Source organism: Pipra filicauda, unplaced genomic scaffold (genome assembly GCF_003945595.2).
Source record: "Pipra filicauda isolate LSUMZ 115617 unplaced genomic scaffold, ASM394559v2 scaffold86_size2582843_pilon, whole genome shotgun sequence".
Lineage (NCBI taxonomy): Eukaryota > Metazoa > Chordata > Aves > Passeriformes > Pipridae > Pipra > Pipra filicauda.
Genome location: NW_024105053.1, coordinates 1,663,278 through 1,685,734, shown reverse-complemented (window position 1 = coordinate 1,685,734; position 22,457 = coordinate 1,663,278). Strand labels below are relative to the sequence as shown.

Sequence of the window (22,457 nt, the reverse complement as noted above, 5' to 3'; positions counted from 1 at the left end):
GGCAGCCTAAGATGAACTACAACAGAAGCTTTTAATGAAATTCGAAAATGAATATTCATGCTGTAACCATGGTTACTGGGTTTTACTCTTCATTGTAATTCAGAATTTTGTATTCAGTCAGCATAACTTAGTCCTGGAGCCTGCCAAGAATGAAATTGGCAGACTGCTAAGGAAACTTTCCTAGTGTTCAGTACCTTGGGAAAGTACAGTCTTAATTCAATGCTGTTCTTAAGCATTTCATTTGCTTATACACTCTGTACTGAGCAATCCCAGAACCAGGGACCAAACTCTAGGATTGCTCCTGTCCATTGCTGTGTTGCTGGACTTCTCTAAACTGAGGCCAAGCCTCAGTGGAGTGATCTTCCTTAGCCTGTGGTTTGGGGGCTCTCCTGGAATTTCAGGCCCCCTTGGACTGAGAGACATTTAAATGTCCAAGTGCTGTCTTTAGCTGCCAAAACTTGTGTAAAAGGACATCTAGTTGAGAGAGAGAAAAATTTCGAACTGTGCATCTCAGTTTCTTGCCAGCATCTGATCAGGCTTGCAGGTAGGCAGTACATGTAAGAGAAGGAGCCTTGGACAGCCACGCTCAGCAGCTCTGCAGTCTGATAGGCTTTATGCTGACTTTTTCATCCAAATGTGTCAAATGCAGAAGTGTCTGATCTGACTGTCCCTTTTCTATATGCACCAGTTCCTATGAGATTCAAGCCCACACTTTAGGGTACAAACAAAGAGGCATAATATTTGTGAAGAAATGTTTGGTTCATAAATGAAAACTAACAGAGAGGATTAATTTGCAAGAGTTGGATATATGGGATAAGAACACACTGAATCTGTAGAACTGTCATGCTTCAGTTTTTTTAATGCAGACTTAAATCAGCAGTTACTGGGTTAAGACAGGAGGATTACTGGTAAAGAGACTACACCCCATGTATCATGCTCTTTCCTGAAGACTTCAGGTAGTGGATTTTTAAGGTTTGCAAAGCCACAGGTAGATGCCAAACCAAGAGTTAATTTAAGACTTTTTTTTGGAAGAAACTGATATCACACTTAATCTCATTGTTTGTTTGTTTTTCCCAAATGTTGAACATAGTTCTTTGTCTGTATGCAAAATTTTTAGGGTTTTTTTGCTTTGTTTTTCTCCCAAGTTGTACTGCTCAGCAAACAAGACTTCTACTTCTCTGTCTAGGTCCTATAATATTAACAAGGTTGCACATCAAGCTGTTGAAGAGATCCTTAAGATCGGTGAGTGAATAGTGTGGCATTATTAGCCAAGTTTATATAAACATTCTCTTACCTAATTGGGGCTCTTGCTCTTGACTCAACAGCGAAAAAGCGTGGAAGTTTGGATATGCCATTGAACACGGACTTAGTGCAAAAAGGTCAGTGAAAAAGGCAGGATTTCTTTAAAGTGTCTTAACTTTCACCAGTTCATTTTGTTTCTACTCTTAATACTGAGCACTGCTTTCAGTATTCTAGCGCCCCTTCAATAAGAATATTCTTTTTTGCAAACATTATTTAGGCACATTTGGCAAAAAATTTCTTACTTGATATGAAAACACTTATTTAGGTTTCTGTATATATAGAAATCTTCACGAAAATTTCAGTTCTCCTAAGATTTGAAACACTTTATTTAATACACATATTGAAACACAACATTTAATTACCTGAAGAGGGCTGTTAAGTGTTCATCATGCAGCAGAACCGAAAGGAATATTCTGTAAAAGTAGGGGTTTTTCTGCCTGTGAAGACTATTAAACATCTGTCAAGACTCAATATTCCCTTTTGGTAGAGAAGCCACTCTTTCCTGGAGGAGTGAGTGTTTCTGAGAGTAACTAATTTTCCCTGGAAAACCTAATGGCTGATTTCTCTGTTTACAGTAACAAATGATTTCAATGAGTCTCTGCTCTACAGTCCAGAGGAACCAAAGATGTTTTTCAGTGTTCGAGAACCTATTGTAAACAGGGTTTTCTCGAGTAGCCGTCAGCGTGGCTTCTCTTCAAAGTAAGTGTTGGCTGCAGCATTGAAGAGTTATTTCATTCTGTGTATGTCAAAAAGTATGAGTAATCCAGGACTTTCCCTTGAAGTGTTTCAACATCCAGTTTGTGTTTTGAGTGGCTTGAGCATTGTTCTCATAACAGCAGGAGGAAAATGTTTCCTAGTTGTGTTATGCCTATTTAATGTTTGATCCATCCACAGTCTTACAGAATAAAAGGACTTTGCTGTGCTCAGTTTTGAGTGTGTGCCATTTCCCTCACTATGAGACACAGGCACTGACAAACAGGAGTGAATTCAGGAAAGGGCCACTGAGAGAATGAGGAGGCCAGAACACACCGTGTGTGTGTAAAGGAGAGACTCAAAGGGTGCTTTTGTGTGGCCTGGAGGAGGCAAGACTGAGCCAGGAGGAGCCAGTTGCTGTCTTCAGCTGCCAGAGGATGGTTACAGAGGAGACTGAGTTAAACTCTTTTCAGAGCAGAATGTGAGGCAACAGTCATGATTTTATAGGATGTAAGATTCTGATAAAAAAAGAAGAAAAAATGTTCACAGAGCGAATAGTCAGGTGATAGAACAGGTTGTCCAGAAGTTGTGCTATCACTGTCCCTGGAGAAACTCAAAACTTGACTGGGCAAGGCCCTAAGCAACCTAACCTGTCTTTGAAGTAAAGCCTGCTTTGAGTAGAAGGTTGCCCTTCCAAACTGAATTATTTGGTAATTAAATCATTTTAACTAAGGGCACTTGTGCCAGTGGAGGTTTAGATTGAATATTAGGAAAATTTTCTTCACAGAAAGGGCTGTCAAGCACTGGAAATTAGTACAGTGAAGTAGCTGCCCAGTGAAGTAGTGGAATCATCTTCCCTGGAAGGGGATCATCATCCCTGGAATTATTTAAAAAACACTTAGGGCCATATTTTTAGTGGTGGGCTTGGTAGTGTTAGTTTAATGCTTGGACTTAATAATTTTGCATGTCTTTGCCAATCTAAAGATTCTATGATTTTTGTGAAGCTTGCCACAATTAAATACAAAAATGTACAACTGTTAGTTTTATGTTCAGAATAACTGAACATATAAACAATAACACAAACAATTGAAAGCAATACAGTATTTCAGTATTAATTAAATATTAATTCAACCTTTTATATCAAAACAAATGTCTAAAGGAGCTCTGACCCGATGGGGACCCAAATTCTTCTCTTTTTGAGCCAGTGTTACAACAACATTGTATGACCAAGTCATAAAGGTATTCATATTTCTGGAAGATGTGTCTTCCTGAAAATCTAAGTCACTGCATAATTGTTGATTAAACTTTGGATATCAGAACACTGTACAGACCAAGAACTCATTACTTAATAGTGTTCTTTTTTTCTGTATGAAGGGATAAATTTCAATGGTTAATTTTCCTTTAAAGGTAGGTGATGACAAAGGTGGTTAGTAGCTTTATTCTATCTTGTCTGGTTCTAAGAGAGAGGCCTTAAATTTTATAAGCTTAGATTTAAATTTCTTAGCTTTAAGGTAGTGTAGTCAGACTAATATTGACAGCAGTACGCTGCAATACCTATTCATGAAGTTGTCTGACAAGCATTCTGACCTTCACCTTTTGTCTTTGAAATTACTTTCCCTTTTCTCTGAATGATTCATGTAACAAAATAGACTATATTAATTGACTATCAAACATTGCTAGTTGAAACTGTATGTTTCACTTAACATGAAGACAATGCGTTAGAATCATAAATTAATTGAAAACTTTTCTGTGAAGATTAAAGTAGATCATGATTAAATGGGATCATCAGTAGCTTTCTTTTAAAAAAATATACCTAAACTGCAGCTTTCAACACCAAATATTAAGTTATAGGCTGTTCTCAGACTCTGGGAGCAATTATTTGAACAAGTCTTTCAGTTCTCCCTGGACTCTTTGCTACATCCACACAAAGCAGAGATAACTGGGGGTGGTTCTAGTGCTTGGTGCCGTGCTAAATAGTTCTCTAAGTATGTGATTAAGCATTTACTGGCCCACGCAAAAGAAGGGCCAAAAACCAGTCTTATTATTGAGTGCTTCTGTGAAATACTTAAATGTTTGAGCTGTTTTGTGAAAACTGAGTTGTTGGGCTTTTGCAGAGTCTGTGTCCGTTCCCGCTGTTGGGATGCCTGTATGGTTGTGGATGGAGGAACATCTTTTGAGTTTAATGATGGGGCGATAGCGTCGATACTGATTGACACACAGGATGCACTGTGCACTGTTCTGCTGGAAGAATGAAGGACCCTCGTGTCTTCTGCTGAAACATTTATGGATCCATAGAGGGAAACCATGGGGATATCACAATGCTGCATTATACTGGATGTTGGCTTTTTCAGATGCAAGAGCATTTAGAGGAAGCTTGAAATGCTTTTCATTCCTTTGGGTTGGGGAAACATTAGCCTGATATTTAAGCTGTTTTTGCATCTGGTGTAAAAGAAATGTATCTGAAGTGTTACCTCTAACTTCAGTGAAAATTGACATTTTAACCTGTAAGGCAAACATGAAAGAACAGCCTTTTAAACACAGGTAGTTGGGTTCAAGTATTAAGTCAGTAGCATTAAATATTCAGATGTACAGTTTTTTTAGTAACAGTCTGGGACTGAAACTAAGTACCTTCATACATACACTTTTGTAGAAAAGTTGACTGTCGATCTAGCAATTTGATGCAAGGATATATAGGTTTTGGTAAACCATGATGTTGATGTAATAGAAATGGAAACACAAACCTTTTGTATGCTTTTCAAAAATTGTACAACTTTGTAGTTTCATACAATTTGTGGCAATTTTTTTTTTGTTCTTCCAGTATTTTTTCTACTTTGTAGGCTTACATCAGAAGTAAAAGTCTGGTTTAGTACATCTTGAATGAGGTAGCTTTTACTTTTTCTGTCTGGCTAGAGAGGGACTTGAAACCCAGAGGTTTTCTTAAGCCTTTCAACGGGAATTTACAAATTATAGAAATCATGTTGAAGTAAGATAGATTCCTTCACTGAGTGGATTAACTGGTAAACAGGTGTTCAGTCACACTAGTGCATGTAGGTGGCTATCATTAAGAAAGATATTTGGCCTTATTAAGTTAAATAGTTTGAAATATTAGGTTATGAATTTCTTATAATTGAAGAATGAGATATCCTGTGTACTAGGAGTTGGAGCTCAAGGTAATACCTATGTCTTCCAGTTTTCTCACCATATGTTTTTACCTTCCTCAGAAAGTTCCAATCCTGTGCTGAATTCTACTGATATTTAACTGGCAACAAATGAATTTTACATGTACTCTGCTCATGTTAGGTAAGCAAGTTGATAATAGAAAAACAAAGTTCTGATTATAGAAGAGGAAGTGACTTTTTTGATAATGTTTTGGAGAAACTGTAAACTGTGACTGCCTTTTAAATCTGTGCTGATAATTGCATAGAAGAGAGGGCAGAATTTGACAAAGTTAATATTCCTACAGCATGAACTCTTCTACTACATGACTTGAAAAAAGTATGTTTTGTCCTGTCTACTACAGATTAGCTTCCAAAAGTGAGTTTTCTTTAAACTGCTTTTGAGCAGAGAGACTTCTGTAACAGATGTTCTCAGGTCTAATGGAAATGTTCTCCATTGTGGCCAATCAGTATATTTACTGCCACTTGCAAAACGTGAACTGCTCTTTATAGGTGGAGGAAGTAGATAAAGGATTTTTTCTTCTATGACTTGAGTGAATACAAAATGAAAACATACTTTAGAGGAAATTGATTTGACCATTCAGTTCTAGGAAAATGTGATACTGATGGAGATTTCTGAATAAGCTATCACTGTTTGTGTACATTTTACCTTTTAAGTGTGTTGCAAAGTGAGTTATTTACACTGTTTGGCTATCATGATTGCACAGCCAGAGGGGAAAAAAAAGTAGCCAAATAAGTTTTCAAAACTTGGTAAGTTCAGGAGCTATCAGAATAAAGCCTTTAATGTCTAAAAAAAATCTGCAAAACTTTAGTCTAAAGGTAAAGATGCAAAAGACTAATCTTTCTAAGGTTGTGTGCACACAAACTAGGGCGTTTTAGTTGTCACTCCATCAGTAACCAGTTAAGGATGGTTTATGTGCCTCTACCTAGTACACCAGTCAATATTCTGTTAAACCCCCAAACCCACCAGTGCCATTAATGCTAATTTATTACTTCCTAGGACTTTGCCACTGTTAGATCAGATTTAGGTATTGAACACCTGCATAGACAAATTATGTCAGAAATGTCATCCCCTGCTTATTTAGGTATTTGTGTGCTGTAATGTTTTAATGGAGACTGATTAGTCTGATCAGTAAGCATACCTCTTAAACACGCCTGCCATTCCTTATTATGAATGTCAAGACTAAAAGACAATGTTTTCAGGCCTGACAGATCCAACTTATGATCTGGTTTAGGACTTAGTAAGTTTTCACAAATTCCTAACCTAGTGAAATGGAAGCCTGACTTACTCATGAGTGGCCTCTACTGGTTTTGTCTATAATTTAATTGCACTTCTGTTGAAGCATTTACTGGTGAATGCTTAAGTTAATTAGGATGATTCAGAAATTTATAATAAATGAGAAGCAGCTACCTTTTTTATTGAAGAACTGTAGAATACTTTTTAAGGATCCTTTATTGCAAGGGATTACAGTACAATTTACCTGGTAGACAGTATTCCATGACAGGACAGAGTATTGGTTTAACACTGATTTAATCTGCGTGGACTGGTGGTGATCTTTGCACCTCTTCTACCTGCTGAGTCAAATCCATGGTCTTTTCATTTAGTGCCAGTCCACATGGTGTTCTGCTAAACTAGACCTGTCATTCTTTGCCTTTTTTTTTTTCTCCTCTCCACGTGGTGTTTATACATTATGTAATAAAAATGAAAAGGTTAATTGATAAATGAAGCTCTCCTGTGCCTTATTTCGACTTTCAAAAGTGTTTCATGCACTCAGCTTCTTCTGTTATTGTTCAGGTTCTTTTAGTGGTTTGTAAGCCTTCATGCTTTTAGGTATAATGCAGAGACTGCTATGTAGCAGTTTTTGGTATGAATTGCACAAGAGTGAGAAAATAAATTAATAAGAGGTCAGTGGTGCACCTTAACCCCAGGGACTTCCACTGTGTGTCTGCTACAGCTGCCACCGTAACCAACAGATGGGTGATAGTCCAGCACTGAACCTGGTAGCTGAAAGTAGTTCAGGACTATTCCATCTAGCTAAACCCATACTCCTGTCCCAATTCTGTAGATGGTTTTAAAGCACAGTCTAGTAAATGCTAAATGTATTCATGATAACACCATGTTTACACATTGGTTGGGTAAATTCCCCTCTTTGTAACCCTTTACACAAAGTTGGGGGGAAATTAGGGAAAGCATTCTCCCATTAATCAGTCTTTTTGTACAACATAGCAATTTCTTAGATCTTTATTAAATGCAACAGAAGGTGCATGGAGTTACATTGTGCACAGGGAGAAGTATTTATGGTAGTGCTAAGCTGCATAGATTTACTTTTTTCCCTTGAAGTAATTTAAGGCTTAAAACTAAGGCAGCAAATGGTGAAGCAGCAGAATATCCAAATCCCCTTACTTCTCCAGTTTTCACAAGGTATGTTGCCCATTAACATCTTTGTAAGGGACACAAGCCCATTAAAGAATCAACTGTTACTTACACTGTTAAACTGAATAAAAACCAAAACAACTTAAAACAGATTAGCATGATAATGTGTTTTATTTACTGTACTCTAGAAAGTCAAATTAAATATCAAATTCTAGTACTAATACAATCTTCCCATAAGTAAGGTGTTCTGCATCACCAGATAATTAATACCTGAATGCTTTTCTTCAGACTGCAATAGGAAAAACTGTACCTACGCAACAGCCCTGCAGTAATGCCGTAGGCTACTCTTAAACATCCATTAATAAATTCACCTGCTTGCTGACTGCATTCATGTGAAAAACAACAGCATATTTATGCCCTACACAGAGGGTCCAAGTTTTGTCCTAGAACTTATCGGATAGAACACCTTTTGGAACATTCTAGCCTGAAGCACAAGGACCCTGATAATAGATGCAGATGAAAGTTTCAGTTAAGGTCATTACTTGTCCCTATCCTTTTATTTGGTTTGGTTTTTTTTAATTTTTTTGGACAGTTACTCAGCTTTTTCTATGACTTTAAAAAAAAAAAAAAATCCACACTAGACAACAGTGGTTAGCGATACAGATACAAAAAGTGAAGTGCTACTACAAACATAAACTATTACAAAAGAAAATTGATGTTTCTTGCTAGCACCAAAGCATCTCTTCCCTCCAGCATTCTTATGCTGCAGTTCCATGTTTTGGGTTTTTGGTCATATCTAGAACCATTTGAGCCCTCCTCCTGCAGTATTTTTACCACTGTATCAGTTGCAGTTGAAAGATCTTGTTCTTTGGAGGAAATTTTATCTGAGTTTAGACTCACAGAAGCTACACTAAGGTTCTGTAACATTTAATCAGAAAACCTAGCACTACCACATGAAACCAGCATGGACAACCAACATCTATTTTTACAGATGCTAATTCTGAATGGGCTTCTCAGACTGTATTTTGCTAGCAGTGCACAATACTGAAGACAAAAGTATCATTTGTGGCCTGCTAAGTAAAAACTTTAATGTAGCTCCTTTATGCTCCTCCTAACTTGTACAGTATTGAGCTCTCTTAGCTGCTTTAGTGTAGACATCCCCAAGTTACTGTTTTCAAGTTTGATTAATTCAGACTCAGTCCTCTGTTATGCTCAGAGCTTCTCATCTTACTGTGCATTTTGTTCAATTAAGTAGTTGAATAGGTTTAATATCTTATTCACTTTGAGCTCTGCAAATTCCTTTATAAACCTTATTAAGATACCTAGCACCTCTGCAAGCTGTTCCAGGAGTTAAGGAACAGCTTGCAAAGGTTATCTAAGAGGCATTAACTCTTCCAGGAGTTAACTGGAAGTTTTTCAAAGATCCCCTGTATAAAGAAAAAAAAAAAGCCTGAAAAATTCTACAATTGCTCACAGATCATCAGATCTCTAAAGGCTTGAAGTACAAACAATGCTAAAAAATACTATGAAACATCATTAAGGTGTAAGACCAAATTAGAATGCTTTTTACAATAACAGTACTATGATTAAAGGTGCTCCAGCACTTTGTTTCTTAAGGAGCTTCAATGCACAGTGTGTCCATTGCATCCAGTGCACTGTACATATCATAAGAAATTAGGATTTCTCAATGTCAATCTGCATTTGATTCCCCAAATCTCATGGTCCTTTTTGCTGCCAACAGTTGGCCTTGCAATGGGTGTAAAGTGTGAACGATTGATCTTCACTGCAGGCAGTGCCTCCTCTAGGAGCTGCAGGGAGCTGTCAGTCACTATCCCAAACACCTGAAGAGTCTTCAACGTTGGAATTTCACCAAGTTCTCTAGAAAAATATGAAATTAATCATGAAACTAAAAACATTTTTTTTCTTTTTTTCAGTCTGTACCCAAGCTAGAGAACTCCATTTCTGCTAATTTTTAGAAGAGGGTAACTACTTAAACACATTTAATTGAAACTAGTTCTCTGTCCTGATACTTCATGAAACTGGATGAATATATTATTTTTTGCTGATTTCTCTCTCACAGATTGAAAACCAACTGGTTCTTCCCCTTTCATTTCCCTGGACTTAAAAATTTAGAACAAGTGGAAGAAATTGCCCCAGATGAAGTTTCAGGGTATGGTTCAGAGGAAATAAAGCCCCTAGGTACTATCAGTTTCCAATTTGTGGCAATGTTTTGGTACGTATCCAGCCCTGGCTCGATTGCTTTACATTTTCCCTATCATTATATGAACTATGTATCTTACTGGACAAAGTCAAAAGGCTCAGGCACACGCTGCTACAGGAAAGGTTCTTCAGATGCATATTTTTAATAGTCTTGTTCCACTCACAATCTTTTTTCTTGTTGTTGACCATCCTTTGGATTGACATCCTTCCTTAAACTATTGAGATTGAAAGCTTCCATGCTAATAAAAGGTAGGAAAACCCCCACAAACAAGTAACTCTAAGTGTTTCAGCTGCAATCAATAACTAATAAAGGTGCTCACAAAAATATACAGAGGTTAGCTAGTCAACAGGTACTGTCAACTCTGACAGCTCTTCCAAATCTTGCTGCACAGTCGGAAGTCCAGGACTGACATCAATACTGGTCACTGGCAGGACTGGAAACTCCAGTTCTGGTAATGAGTAACATTGGTAGAATGCCACTAATGCATACATGGAGCAGCCAGTTCCATGAGTGCAGACTGATATCACTGAGAGATTATCTCAGACACCTTTGGTTCCAGTCTGGATTCTCAAAAGGTACATGCTCTAGCAGACCTAGAGCTATAGCAGCTATCCATGCTATAGCAGCTTATTTTATCTCAGTTTTATTCACAGTTCCTCACACCAGTAAGCTTTTCAAAACAGTACGTGCAATTCTAAACCTAAAATAAAGCAAGTTTAAATTAACTTACCCTCTGCATGAGTAGCAAACCAAAACTATTTGGAGATTACTTACATCAAGGCAGCAGGTGATATCTGATAACATCGACTAAGACAAAGATGTTGGAGGAACATGAGTCGCCGAAAATACTGGAAACACTCAGGCTTTAACATCATGCTGTCACTGTACAGAAGAGCACATTAAATAAAGGCTGAGGTATAAAGCAGCAGTAAATTTGGTATTTCCAAAATTCAGGCCAAGAAATTTAATAAACATCAACTTCTATCACTAAAGTATGTTTTTGCTCAATATAGAAGCAACCCATCTCTAGTGTATACGTGCTCTGAGGGGAGGAATTTTGATTATCACTGAAGGGCAAGTGAAGCAGAAGTTTCTCTTCACACAGATACTCTGCAGAACTCCTGCCAAGAATAGACAAGTTCTTCACAGAGAGATTTCAAAATACTGTCATTGACTAGGTCAAAACCAAAATACACCCTTCTTTTTACTGTTGCGTAGCCAAGTAACTAATTTATATCAGAGACGAATTAAACTCTCTCTAGGATGCTTGGCTCATAAACTGTAGGCATCTAAATGCTTTCCTCCATTCCACCTATCAACTACCCTCACTTGCTAGTTAATAAATCCTGTAGGTATATAATATTTATGATGAGATAGCAAAGAAATCTTCAAGTTAGTTACCTACTCCAGATTAGGTCATGCCAGATAGCAAATCTTTTGTAGTTTTAGCCTAGGTAGTATTTTCTGGTTGTGCAGTGCTGTGCAATCATGTATTACTGCTAATCCCCTGAGCCATAAGGATTTAAGGACTAGCTGCACAGATCTTACCTGAGATCTAAATGGACAAGAAAAGGACATCTTTCCACCAGTGTTTTCACATCTGAAAAGAGTCACACAGAGTCAGTCCACCTTTCAGTAACAAGATGAACACGCTTTATACAGCCTACTCACTTCCATTTATGTTCATTCGTATCTTCTCTACTAGAACCCCACAACTAAAGCTCAACTTTTTGTTTAAAAGATTCATGCTTAAGACAGCATCCAGACTGCCTATCAAGATACCTTACATGGACTTCTTTTAATCCTCAGCAAAGCAGATACATTTAGTTCAATGAAGTGTCCCTAAAAGTCAGTTGCGCCACCAACTCAGCAAGGGAGTAATTCAAGTGATATTTCTGTGAAATCTACCAAGACATAGTAATGGTGAGATGCCAGAAATAATTACATGTAGTGAAAAAGTAACAGAAATTTTCCACACATCAAATACCCTTTCAGAGCACCAAGTTTAGGCATCCTTATTTTTACCTACAGAAAGTTCTTTCCTCATGACAAAATTATAGTTTTCCTGATTTAAACTGTAAATTCTTGAGACCTTTTCATTGTGTACAAATAGCATTTACTCCCCTGTGGCTCAGATATCACCTAAAAGCCACTGTTATTAGCAAGGTGCTCAACAACATGCAAGAAAGCTTTGGTATTTAAGAATTCATGTGCAAAAACTAAAGAAAACAATACCTAAATGATGATGATTAATGTGCTATTCAAGTCTTATGGCATATCTATTGCACTGAAACAGAGTAAAGTCACTCAGTGTTTGGCAAATAGAAGAGGTTGGCACGTTGTCTCTAATGGTCCAATCAACAGAAGGTTTAAATTCTTGATGTAAAGGAGATTATGTAGCATATTTGTTTGTGGGTTTGGGATTGAGATAAGATTTGCATATTTCCTCACAAGGAGAAGACATATCGAGGTCTGTGTGATGTTAAAAGAGAAATAAGAGAGGTTACCACCAACATTTCAGCTAGTGCCCTACTGTCAAATTCATTCATTGAGAAAATTAATTTCTCTTTAGCACCAAAGCAATATCAGTCCTTATCTACGCTCTTGTTAAGTTTTGTTGTACCCTCTCCCCAAATCTAGATTTATCTGCATTTTCTGTTACTCTCCAACTTTACACAACTATTCCTCCAAGAACCATTAGCAAGCAAATAGTTAAATATTGATTATTGAGATTATTTGCCTTTCAATTAACTGGCATCTGTATGTCAGTCTCAAACTCAAGCAGGTACTGTGACTTTTCTCCTCTGGAAGATGCCTTCAGCAGCCACAACAGTAGAAGCCTTAAGAAAGCTCCAGGAACAGTATCTGGAAGGCCAATTCACGGCGAAATACCAAGTCCAGCTTCCAGGACTTACTTCAGAAGTAAGGGCTATACCTTTAAACTGAAGATGAAATGAGCTTTCACCTGATTCTTTTTAAATTCAGAAGAAAAATCATCTCACCCTTCTTGTCTGAGCTAGAAATTATGAGTAAGATTCTGACATCAACAACTTCATGCTATACAGAGCATAAAATCAGTGTTAGTACATGATTTTTCTGGATGCCAACCAGAAGAAAATATAAAGCCTGCTGCTTTATCCCACAATGGGATGAAGATTTCTCATGCTGCTATTTACCTGCTATTTGTAGATTCTCTCTGTATCCACTTAAATTTAATTGGGTGACTTCTGAAGTAACATGACTGACTGCTGCTTTGACATGTGTGGCTGTGAAGGCACACCAGGACAAGTTCAGCTCCTCCAGCCTATTTACAAATGAACAAAGAGTTGTTAACAAGAATGAAATGCAGTTCAAGTTCTGATATTTTCTATTACAGTTGATACTTTTAAAGGAAATACTTGTAACACGCCTACTACCGAGTTCCTGTATTCATGAGTAGAAATTCTACTATGACAATGATTAAGCACTAATTAATGGAGCAGGTTACCCAGCAGAATCTGTCTTTGGATATTTTCAAGATCCAACCAGAGAAAGTCCTCATCAACCTGGCCAGTGCTAATTTTAGATCCTGATCTGGGCAAGGGGTTAGAGTGACTTCCCAAAGCCAGTTCCATCTGGAATGATTCACTATCTTAGGAAGTGGAGTCTCTCTCCAAGGACTGCCACAGGGAGACACTGTCTTTTCATCAGAGTTTGTGACCTGAATCTGTTACTACTGAACAGATGGTCACATTGAAAGGAAAAAAACACTATCCATCATTAGCACTGGTCAGATGACCAATTAATCCTAATTAGCATAAAATACTTTACAGTTTTATATAAATATTGGTCATGCTGTGAGCTTAACTCTCTTTATGTGCTTGATTACCTATAGTTTATCACCATGGGGCTGGATGAAGTATTGTTCTGTGTGCAGGTGGTGTAGCTGTAACCAGAGGACAAAGACACGAGGAATGCACAAGTACAGCATTTAGCTGGCAATCTCTACATAAATGAAAAAACAGTTAAATTGCCACTAGCATTCCCAGGATCAGGTTTGCCATCTGCTATTCACTGTGCACTGCACAGACTGCCATCCTCTAAAGAGCTCATGATCCAAGTAACCAGACCAAGCAACAAGAAAGATTAAGGCTTTGGCTGTCCACTAACTTGCAATTTGATTAAAAAACATGCTTTTGCAGAAGGAAAGATTAAGTACGTTGTCTCGCATGTCACAGGAAGTCAGCAGAAAGATTGGGATATAAATCCCAGACTCACTGGGGCTCAGTTCAATGACTTCCTGCCAGCAGATGGTTTAATCTCTGAAGAGCTGTAAATCTGAACACAGTGCTTCATGAACTAGAAGGTTACTGAAGGATTATTCTACCATGGAAAGGCACAGTCTTCTCTGGCATTCATGCTGTACTCTGATTGCAAAGAGAGCTCTGGGATTCCACTTTCCAGTTTCAAAACACACACTTTCACTTTGTGAGAATCGCATACTGTTTTTGTTAAGAAAATCAAATTTACGGGACATGAAAGGGACATAAGTGGGGTTTATCCACCAAGTGGGGTTTATCCACCAACAAGGATGATTAAGGAAAAACTACCAAAATGCATCTTTGCTATTACAGAAGAAAATAGCTTGATGGAGAGAAACTACCTGACTATTCCGCTATTCAACTGTTAGGCATTTAGGAACAGAAAGAAGCACATAAAAAAAAGAAAAGGTGTTAGATACAAGTATAACTGGGAGGCCCAAGGAAAAAAATAAAAAGGATCCTTCTTCTCAGGAATAGCAGTAAGCAGGAACAGCAAAAACTGGTTTTGTCTTACACAGAGCAGCTGCTCAACATCATCTCCAAGGCTTCTGCAGAGAACCCTGAGCACCCACAAAGGTTTAGTCGTATCAAATTGGGATTCCTAGCAATGCTCCTGGGGAGGGAAAAAAAAAAGTGATAAAATTTAAATGTTGGAACATCGCTAGCATTGCTAGGATGTGCGATTATTTTTAAGAGCTACGATCCCAGGCTCTAGTGACTCACTAAACAAGCAGTACTGCCTCTTTAATCAACTGACAAACCTGAGTCACTAAGGGTCTCAACTCTGTACTTGCTAAATCAAAGCACAACACTGAAAGAGATAACTGTCGAATGTAATAGTTGACATTCCTGACAAGTCTGCATGTTTATAAACTACCAAGTTTACAAGGAAAAGATTTCTTTTCACCACCTTCTGTTGTATGCCAATAAACACATACCATAGCTTATCAGAAATGACTATGCCTCAACAAAAGACAAAGCAACAGTCATCCTTCTGCAAGACGGAGGTCATTCTACAACAAAACATGTCCAAATAGCATCCCCTGAACACATTTGTTTGCAAGACTAGAGCAGACATGCATTTGGCAAAACCTGGAAAAACTCACGTGCAGTATCTACGTTTGTACATAAGGCAGTAAAATTCCATCATTAATGCTTGATGAATATGCAGTTTTCACATAGTTTTCACCTGGTATCAAAAGCCAAACTATATTGATTTGTGTCTGGTTCCCCCTCTCTGGAGTGAGGAAGGCATCAGAAAGCAGGACAGCCAGAATCTCTGCCATCTGACCTATGGTCCTGGCAACCTCCACAATCACCTAATGTGACTGAACAGGAGACTGACTGCACACCCAAGAGTGTCTTTTCAGTACAACCAAAAAAAACAGTTCACCTGCTTCACAGAATCTGTAATTTTCCACGACCTCAGAGTGCAGTTCAACAAAGAAGTGAGTAATAGCGCAGAAGCACAATGAGCAGCTGGTGGTAGAGCCACCCAGAGCCCTTAAAATAGAAGAGAACCTGCATACCAAACACACAGTTCTCTTGGGAGCACAAAAATGGGAAAATAAAAGTAGTTCTGCTGTGCAGCTTGGATGTGGGAACAGCCAATGGACACAAATCCTAGAGAGATGAGCAGTTTCTCCAACCTCCTCCTACTCTGGGGAATTTTTGGAAAAAAAATGGCACCAAGACACACTTTTCTATAGGGGTGTTTCATCTTCACCTCATCTCTTGGAAGGTAGGAACAGGCAGCTCATCTAGCCTGCCAGCTTGCTCTGTTAGGTGCTTAAAACTGGCCATTTCAATAGACTTCACAAGGAACAACTCTCCACTGCATTCTTTCATTAGCCTGCACAAAACGATGGCACAAATCAGAAGGTATTTCCAGAATATTTCCAAACATGTCACTCACTTGATGATGTTGTCAGAAAGCGCTAGTCCCTCCAAGCTGAGGTTCTGCAGTCTTTCACACAGACAAAGAATACTCTGGAGATCTGCAACAGACATTGTGCAGTTTGACAAATCCAGGTACTGCAGTCTGAGAAGTCTAAAAAAAAAAAAAAAAAAAGGAAAAGTTCAAGTTATTAAAATTGCATTAAAACAGGCTTCACAAATATATCCCACACACTAAAACCATACAAACTTGCACAAACTAGTTCTACTGTTGTGTTCAGCTGCACATTGAGTATATGACTAAGCTCACTGGGCCTACTGCTAAGCTACCAGACAAAACTGCACAACTCATATTCCAGGCATTCACAATTCCTCATAACACCTGAAAGTCTACCCTGCTGCAGTTAAATAATTTTTTTTGGGTGTCGTGTCCCATGTAAAATGCTGGAGATGGTGACAATTCTTGGTTCTACAAGAAATGAACCAAGAAATGGTTCTGCAAGTGCCTTATAACACTCAATACTCTCAAAAAATCACATTGGGTTGGTTTTAAATAGCTGACAGGTGAATGCAGATTCTCCTGTTCCAAAACATGTCTAACCACTGATCAGCACTTCCACAGGCCACAGACAGCACAAATACTGCTACTGGTTGCTACTACCTTAAAACCAAAACTACACAGAAAAACTGTGAATATTTGAGACAGGGTTTCAGGATCCAGAACATGCAGAAAAGGTCTTACTCGGTTGTTTTAAACAATGGATTTCCAATACAGGCTCTTGGGCAGCGGAATACAGTAACACCTGCGGGCAGCAAGTTTCCAAGCACTCCTGGCAGCAGATTCCCACCAGTCAGATCAAGAGTCTGCCAGAGAGATTCATCGAACCTGAGGCATAGAATTTTACTTGTTAGTGAGTTCAAAAGGGTCACAACAACCACAGGAAGTTTTCAGTGTCAAAAAAAAGACTGAGAGGAGGGAAAACTATTTAATAGACTATATTAATGTTAAAATATGTGAAGCATCTTTTGATTATACATCCATATAACCCACCTATGGCATAAACTGAATTATACATGAATAAACAAGGTTACAACCATATCATTTAACAGTCCATGGAAATGAAAGTTTCTTTAGTACTAAATTATGAGAAATAACACTTACGAAAGACGATGCCATCTCTTGCAAATCACTGAAACTTTTAGCAAGTCCTTTAGGGGTAAATATGCAAAGATTGCCAAAAGTAATTCATCTGGAAGCGCATCCAGAGAAACACCTTTAGGGAAAGAGCAAAACACACTCTGGTTAAAGCTGGTTCATTCTTGCCTGCTGATCAGATGCCTTGTTTGGTTTGGCTGTTAAAAGCACTTCTACAACCTCTTTAGGCTATACAGACATTAGCCCACTATTTGTCCCCCTTTCAGCTCTTCAGTGTAGGAAGATATTATTACCATCTCTGCATAGTCATGCCTGGCAAATGCAAAAGTTCCCATAATATCAACTCTATACGTACTAAAGCCATGGAAAAACAATTTTACTGATAAAAATGACAGTAATCATTATTCACATACTCATTTGGGAAACAAGAGCACATCTTAGTTACTGCTTTTCTATTCTAAGGCTTGTGTGATCCTCTTTTATTTTTTTCCCTTCTGAAATGCCCACTCTTCCTATGCATGCAAGGGTCCCAGAAGGGAGCTCAAGGTGAGCTATGCTTTTGTGTGATACACAGAAAAAATCAGGTACTACAAACTGCTCCCTAAAACAGGCATGCTATCTCCACCCCAAGAATTATCTGAAAGGATGTGGTACAATCTCAGCTTCTCACAAGTAGATACAGGGCTCCAGAAGGTGTTGCAATTCACATCAGAAATTTCTGGGTGGTGAAGCTCAGCTACAGCTGCCTATGACCCAGCACTCAGTCTTATTTAAAAACAGGGTTGTCTGAGGCCGTTCCCACCTTCCATATGATAGCCTAGTGTCTGGAGAGAGCTGCTTATTTATTTTGCATCCCATACTCACTCATACTGAAAACACATTTTGACACCAGGGAAAGGAACCCAGCATCTTATAACCCCTTCAAGTGTCCAAGGTCTTCAGGTTATAGTCCTGCTCTTTTCCCTGCCAGTCCCTTTATGGCCCAACAGCCAGTTCCTAACCCAGCAGAGTGCCCCTGTCCAAGCCATGGGCTGCAGCTTTTCCAGGAGTATGCCACAGGAGATGGTGTCAAAGGCTTTGCTGAAGTCCAGGTAGACACATCCACAGCCTTCCCCTCATCCAGCAGGTGGGTCACCGGATCATAAAAGGAGATCAGGTTGGTCAGATGGGACCTATCCTTCCTAAACCCCTGCTGGCTGGGTCTGATCCCTTTTCCATCCTGTAGCTGCTGTGGGACTGCACTCAGGATGATCTGCTCCATAACCTTGCCAGGCACTGAGGTCAGGCTGACGGGCCTGTAGTTTCCCGGGTCCTCCTTGCAGCCCTTTTGTGGATCGGCGTGACATTCACCAACTTCCAATCATCTGGGACCTCCCCGGTGAGCCAGGACTGTTGGTAGACGATGGAGAGTGGCTTGGCGAGCTCTTCTGCCAGCTCCCTTATCACCCTTGGTGGATCCCATCAGGTCCCATAGACTTGTGAGGATCCAAGTGGCTCAGCAGGTCGCTAAATGTTCCCTCCTGGATTAAAGGGGGGTTATTCGGCTTCCTGTCTCTGTCTACCAGTTCTGGAAGCCAGTTGTCCTGAGGACAGCCTGTCTTACTGTTGAAAACTGAGGCAAAGGTGGTGTTAAATACCTCAGCCTTTTCCTTATCTTTGGTGACTATGTTCCCCCCCACGTCAAACAAAGAATGGAGGTTTTCCTTGCCCCTCCTTTTGTTATTGATGTATCTGTAAAAGCATTTCTTGTTATCCCTAACAGAAGTGGCTAGATTGAGTTCAAATTGTGCCTTTGTCTCTCTAATTTTCTTTCTACATGACCTAACTATATTCCTAAACTCTTCCTGAGTAGCCAGCCCTTTTTTCCATAGTCAGTAAGCTCTCTTTTTTCCCCTAAATTCCTTCAAAATCTCCCTATTCAGCCAGACCAGTCATCTTCCCCCGCCAGCTCGCCTTTCAGCACACTGGGACAGCCTGCTCCTGTGTGTTCAAGACTTGCTTCTCGAAGCATGTCCATCCCTCCTGGACCCCTTTGTTTTCAAGGGCTGTTTCGCAAGGTACCCTCTGAACCAGTCTGCTGAGTAGGCTGAAATCTGCCCTCCAGAAGTCCAGCATAGAAGTTTTACTGATGGCCCTCCTTGCATCCCTGAGTATTGAAAACTCTATTATTTCATGGTCACTGTGCCCCAGATCGCCTCCAACCACCACATCTCCCACCAGCCCCTCTCTGTTTGTGAACAGGAGGTCTAGAGGGGCCCCATCCCTGGTAGGCTCATTTACCAGCTGGAGCAGGAAATTATCCTCTATACACTCTAGGAATCTCCTAGACTGCCTCCTTTCCACTGTGTTGAGTTCCCAGCAGATATCCGGCAGGTTAAAGTCACCCACAAGAACAAGGGCTGGCGATTTTGAGACATCTGCCGGCTGCTTGTAGAACAATTCATCATCCTTATCATCCTGGTTGGGTGGTCTGTAACAGACTCCCACTAGGATGTCAGGCTGGTTGGCCTTCCCCTTGATTCTGATCCACAGGCACTCAACCTTATTGTTACTGACTTCAAGTTCTACAGACTCTCTAACATATAGAGCCACCCCTCCACCTCTCCTACCCTGCCTGTCCCTTCTGAAGGGCTTGTAGGCACCCATGGCAGCACTCCAGTCACGCGATAATTAATAATAATTAATAAATATTATATATATAAATATTAATAAATATTATTTTATATATTATATATTATATATATTATATAAATATATATTATATATAAATATTATTTTATATTATATATTAATATATTATATTATATATAATATATATATTATATATATTATAATATTTATTAATAATAATTAATAAATAATCCCACCACGTTTCCGTGATGGCGACTACATCACAGCTTTCCTGCTGCACGATGGCTTCCAGCTCCTCTTGTTTGTTACCCACGCTGTGTGCATTGGTGTACGTGCACTTCAGCTGGGCTGCTGATTTCACTTTTAACTCTGACTTTCCACCCTTAGGCTCATCTCTGGAGAGCCTGGTTTCAACCCTTTCCCCCTTCAAACCTAGTTTAAAGCCCTCCTGATCACCCTGACAACTTATGGGCTAGAGTCCTTCTGCCCTTGCTAGATAGAAGCCCATCTGACTCTGGCAGACTAGGTACATAGAATTTGCCCCATGGTCGAATAAAAACAAAATTCTGCTGGCGGCACCAATCCTTTATCAATAAGATGGGTTTTCCTACTCCTCTCCTCATTCATCCCTGCTACTGCAGGAACACCACTTGTGCTCCTGTTTCTTTTGAGGTCTCCTGGACCACAGCAGGCTGTGACCAGCATCTCCCTCTGAGGGGGGGGCCTCTCAAAGCCAGCAAACTCTCAAATTTGCTATACTTGGAGGACCACTAAACGATAATGACAGATCCTGGGCTGATACATGCAGTATTTGAGGCTCAACTCTTTGCCCATTGAGAAGATGCAAAGGCATCTGACATGAGTCCTTCACTGAACTCAAGGGGAATTTTTCACAGGTGGATACTATATATACCTTGTATATACCTTGTATATACTCTTTCAGGTCTGTGTGCCTCTGAGAGCGAACAAGCTAAAGCAAATGTACTATGAATCCTTTGTTAAATTAACTGAAGCTATCAATTAAGTGCTTTTAAGTACTGTTAAAACTTTTAGGCCTAAACTGTTGGTCAGTTCCGGGGCTCAAGTTTAGCCAGGGGGTCTACTCAATCTTGTGCCTCAACATAGCTATTTTTTGGGCTGACTTTGATTTTTGAGTGATTGATTTTAGATCTTACTGCTTTTTCTCTGTGTGCTTTAACCATCTAGTAAGCAGTAGAGTGAACAATGCCAATGAACTTCGTTGTGCTTTCACTTTTATATTAAATCTGCTTTTGCTGATACCTTTGCCAGTGATTCTTCAAGCAACCTTAAAACATTCATTTGCAACAGGCCCTGCTGGGCCAAGGTGCCACCCATGTCCCACACAGAAAGAGCAGATAGACACAGGGACACGCAGCACAAATCCCCAGCACACAGACAGGAGCCGTCAGGACTAGGCAGGAGAGATCCATGCTTTTCATTGGCCACAGTTCTGGAGCCAGATACACCACCCTTGTTTAAAGGCTTACATAAAACAGGGTTTATCAACCCAGGCCTGAAAGCCACCAGATCTGAAAGTGACATTCTGCTGGGTAAGAGCAAAAAAAGTAAACAATAAGGCAGTGGCAACTTGTGATGCCCACTCTCCACCTCTACTGAAGCGTGAGCAGAACCTGGACCAGGGTGATCGTACCTGGCTCTGCCTCTCGGAGCAGCCACGGGCGGCGCACAATAACAAACCCCTTCTGCCGTTTTGGAGCAGGACAGCCTGATGACACGAGCAGGTCTTGCGGCATGTTTTCGTTGCCCAGCTTGTCTTTCTTAAGGACGGACACTCCCATGCTCGACAGGAACTCCGTGGTCTTGCTGGAGTCCCAGTCCAAGCTGGTGGAAACATTAGTGCTGGAGGATGGGATCTCCTGGAGGTGTTTCCTGCAGACAGAGCAAAACCCGCAGGCTCTGGGGGTACCGCCAGACCGACCGAACACACGACGGGGACGGCCGCACGGCAGCATTTCAAACTCACACGTAACCCACATCCACACGCGGGGCGATCAAAACGGGGGATCTGTGGGCGCTGGAAGCACCAGCAACGGCCATAAGCAGGCGTGTGCTCGGTCTGGCACGTTCGGGGTGAGATCCCGCCAGGGACTGAGGGCGCCCCGCTCCCCGATGGGGCGGGCGAGGGGACTGACGGAGGCGGCGGGCACGGCTCGACCCCCGGGCGGCCTCACAGCCCCCAAAACCGGGTCAGGCCGGGACCCCCGCACGGGCAGCGGGGCGGGATGGACGGGGGGAACGGCGGGCGTTCGATCCCGACTGCCGCCCGCTGAGGGCGGGAGAGAAGCGGCCCGGGGATCCCGCGCACGTCCCGCACCCCGGGGGCGCGCACACACACGTGTGGCCCCGCACCGCGTCCGCGCTCAGGAACCCACTCCCGCTCTCCCGGGACCCACTCCCGCTCCCCTGGGGTCCCATTCCCGCTCCCAGTGCCCGGGGACCCCCCGCACAGCCCGCCACCCCTAAGCAGCGGGGGGGACCCACGCCCTCCCTCCGCGAGGGCTCACGCGCAGCCCGCCAGCGAGACCCCTGTCCCCGTGTCTCCGTATCCCGGTATCCCTGTATGCCCGTGTCCCGATACCTGTACATGGCTCTAACAGGCCCGCGCGCGCCGCCGCGCGCCCCGCGCCTTTCAGCACCGCGCCATCCCCGGGCCGGCCGGAAGCCG

At 40.8% G+C, this 22,457-nt stretch overlaps 2 protein-coding genes across 6 annotated transcripts in view; one reads left to right on the top strand and one right to left on the bottom strand.

Annotated features, from left to right (window-relative positions):
* NADK2 (NAD kinase 2, mitochondrial) overlaps positions 1 to 4,870 on the top strand; it is a 30,215-nt gene extending 25,345 nt beyond the window's left edge. For 2 of the 4 annotated variants that reach the window (XM_039390728.1, XM_039390729.1), the window contains exons 9-12: positions 1,187 to 1,242; positions 1,317 to 1,379; positions 1,878 to 2,001; positions 4,110 to 4,870. In XM_039390728.1, the coding sequence (XP_039246662.1) occupies positions 1,187 to 1,242; positions 1,317 to 1,379; positions 1,878 to 2,001; positions 4,110 to 4,248 (382 nt within the window). In that variant the 3' untranslated portion in view covers positions 4,249 to 4,870. The remainder of the gene's footprint in view (positions 1 to 1,186; positions 1,243 to 1,316; positions 1,380 to 1,877; positions 2,002 to 4,109) is intronic. The other 2 variants (XM_039390730.1, XM_027745596.2) reach the window with 1 other exon arrangement.
* A 2,527-nt stretch (positions 4,871 to 7,397) lies between these two features.
* Positions 7,398 to 22,456, bottom strand: SKP2 (S-phase kinase associated protein 2). 2 transcript variants are annotated; one of them, XM_027745592.2, is made up of 10 exons: positions 22,371 to 22,456; positions 21,423 to 21,661; positions 17,126 to 17,237; positions 16,706 to 16,849; positions 15,983 to 16,117; positions 14,582 to 14,680; positions 12,943 to 13,070; positions 11,315 to 11,366; positions 10,541 to 10,648; positions 7,398 to 9,423 (listed from the first exon to the last, which is right to left on the bottom strand). In XM_027745592.2, exons 1-10 carry the CDS (start codon positions 22,376 to 22,378, stop codon positions 9,210 to 9,212), a joined length of 1,239 nt encoding a protein of 412 aa, XP_027601393.1. In that variant the 5' UTR covers positions 22,379 to 22,456; the 3' UTR covers positions 7,398 to 9,209. The 2 variants fall into 2 exon arrangements, with proteins under 2 accessions (XP_027601393.1, XP_027601392.1); XM_027745591.2 differs by lacking the exon at positions 22,371 to 22,456 and having other exon boundaries at positions 21,423 to 21,893.
* Between the last annotated feature and the right edge of the window lies 1 nt (position 22,457).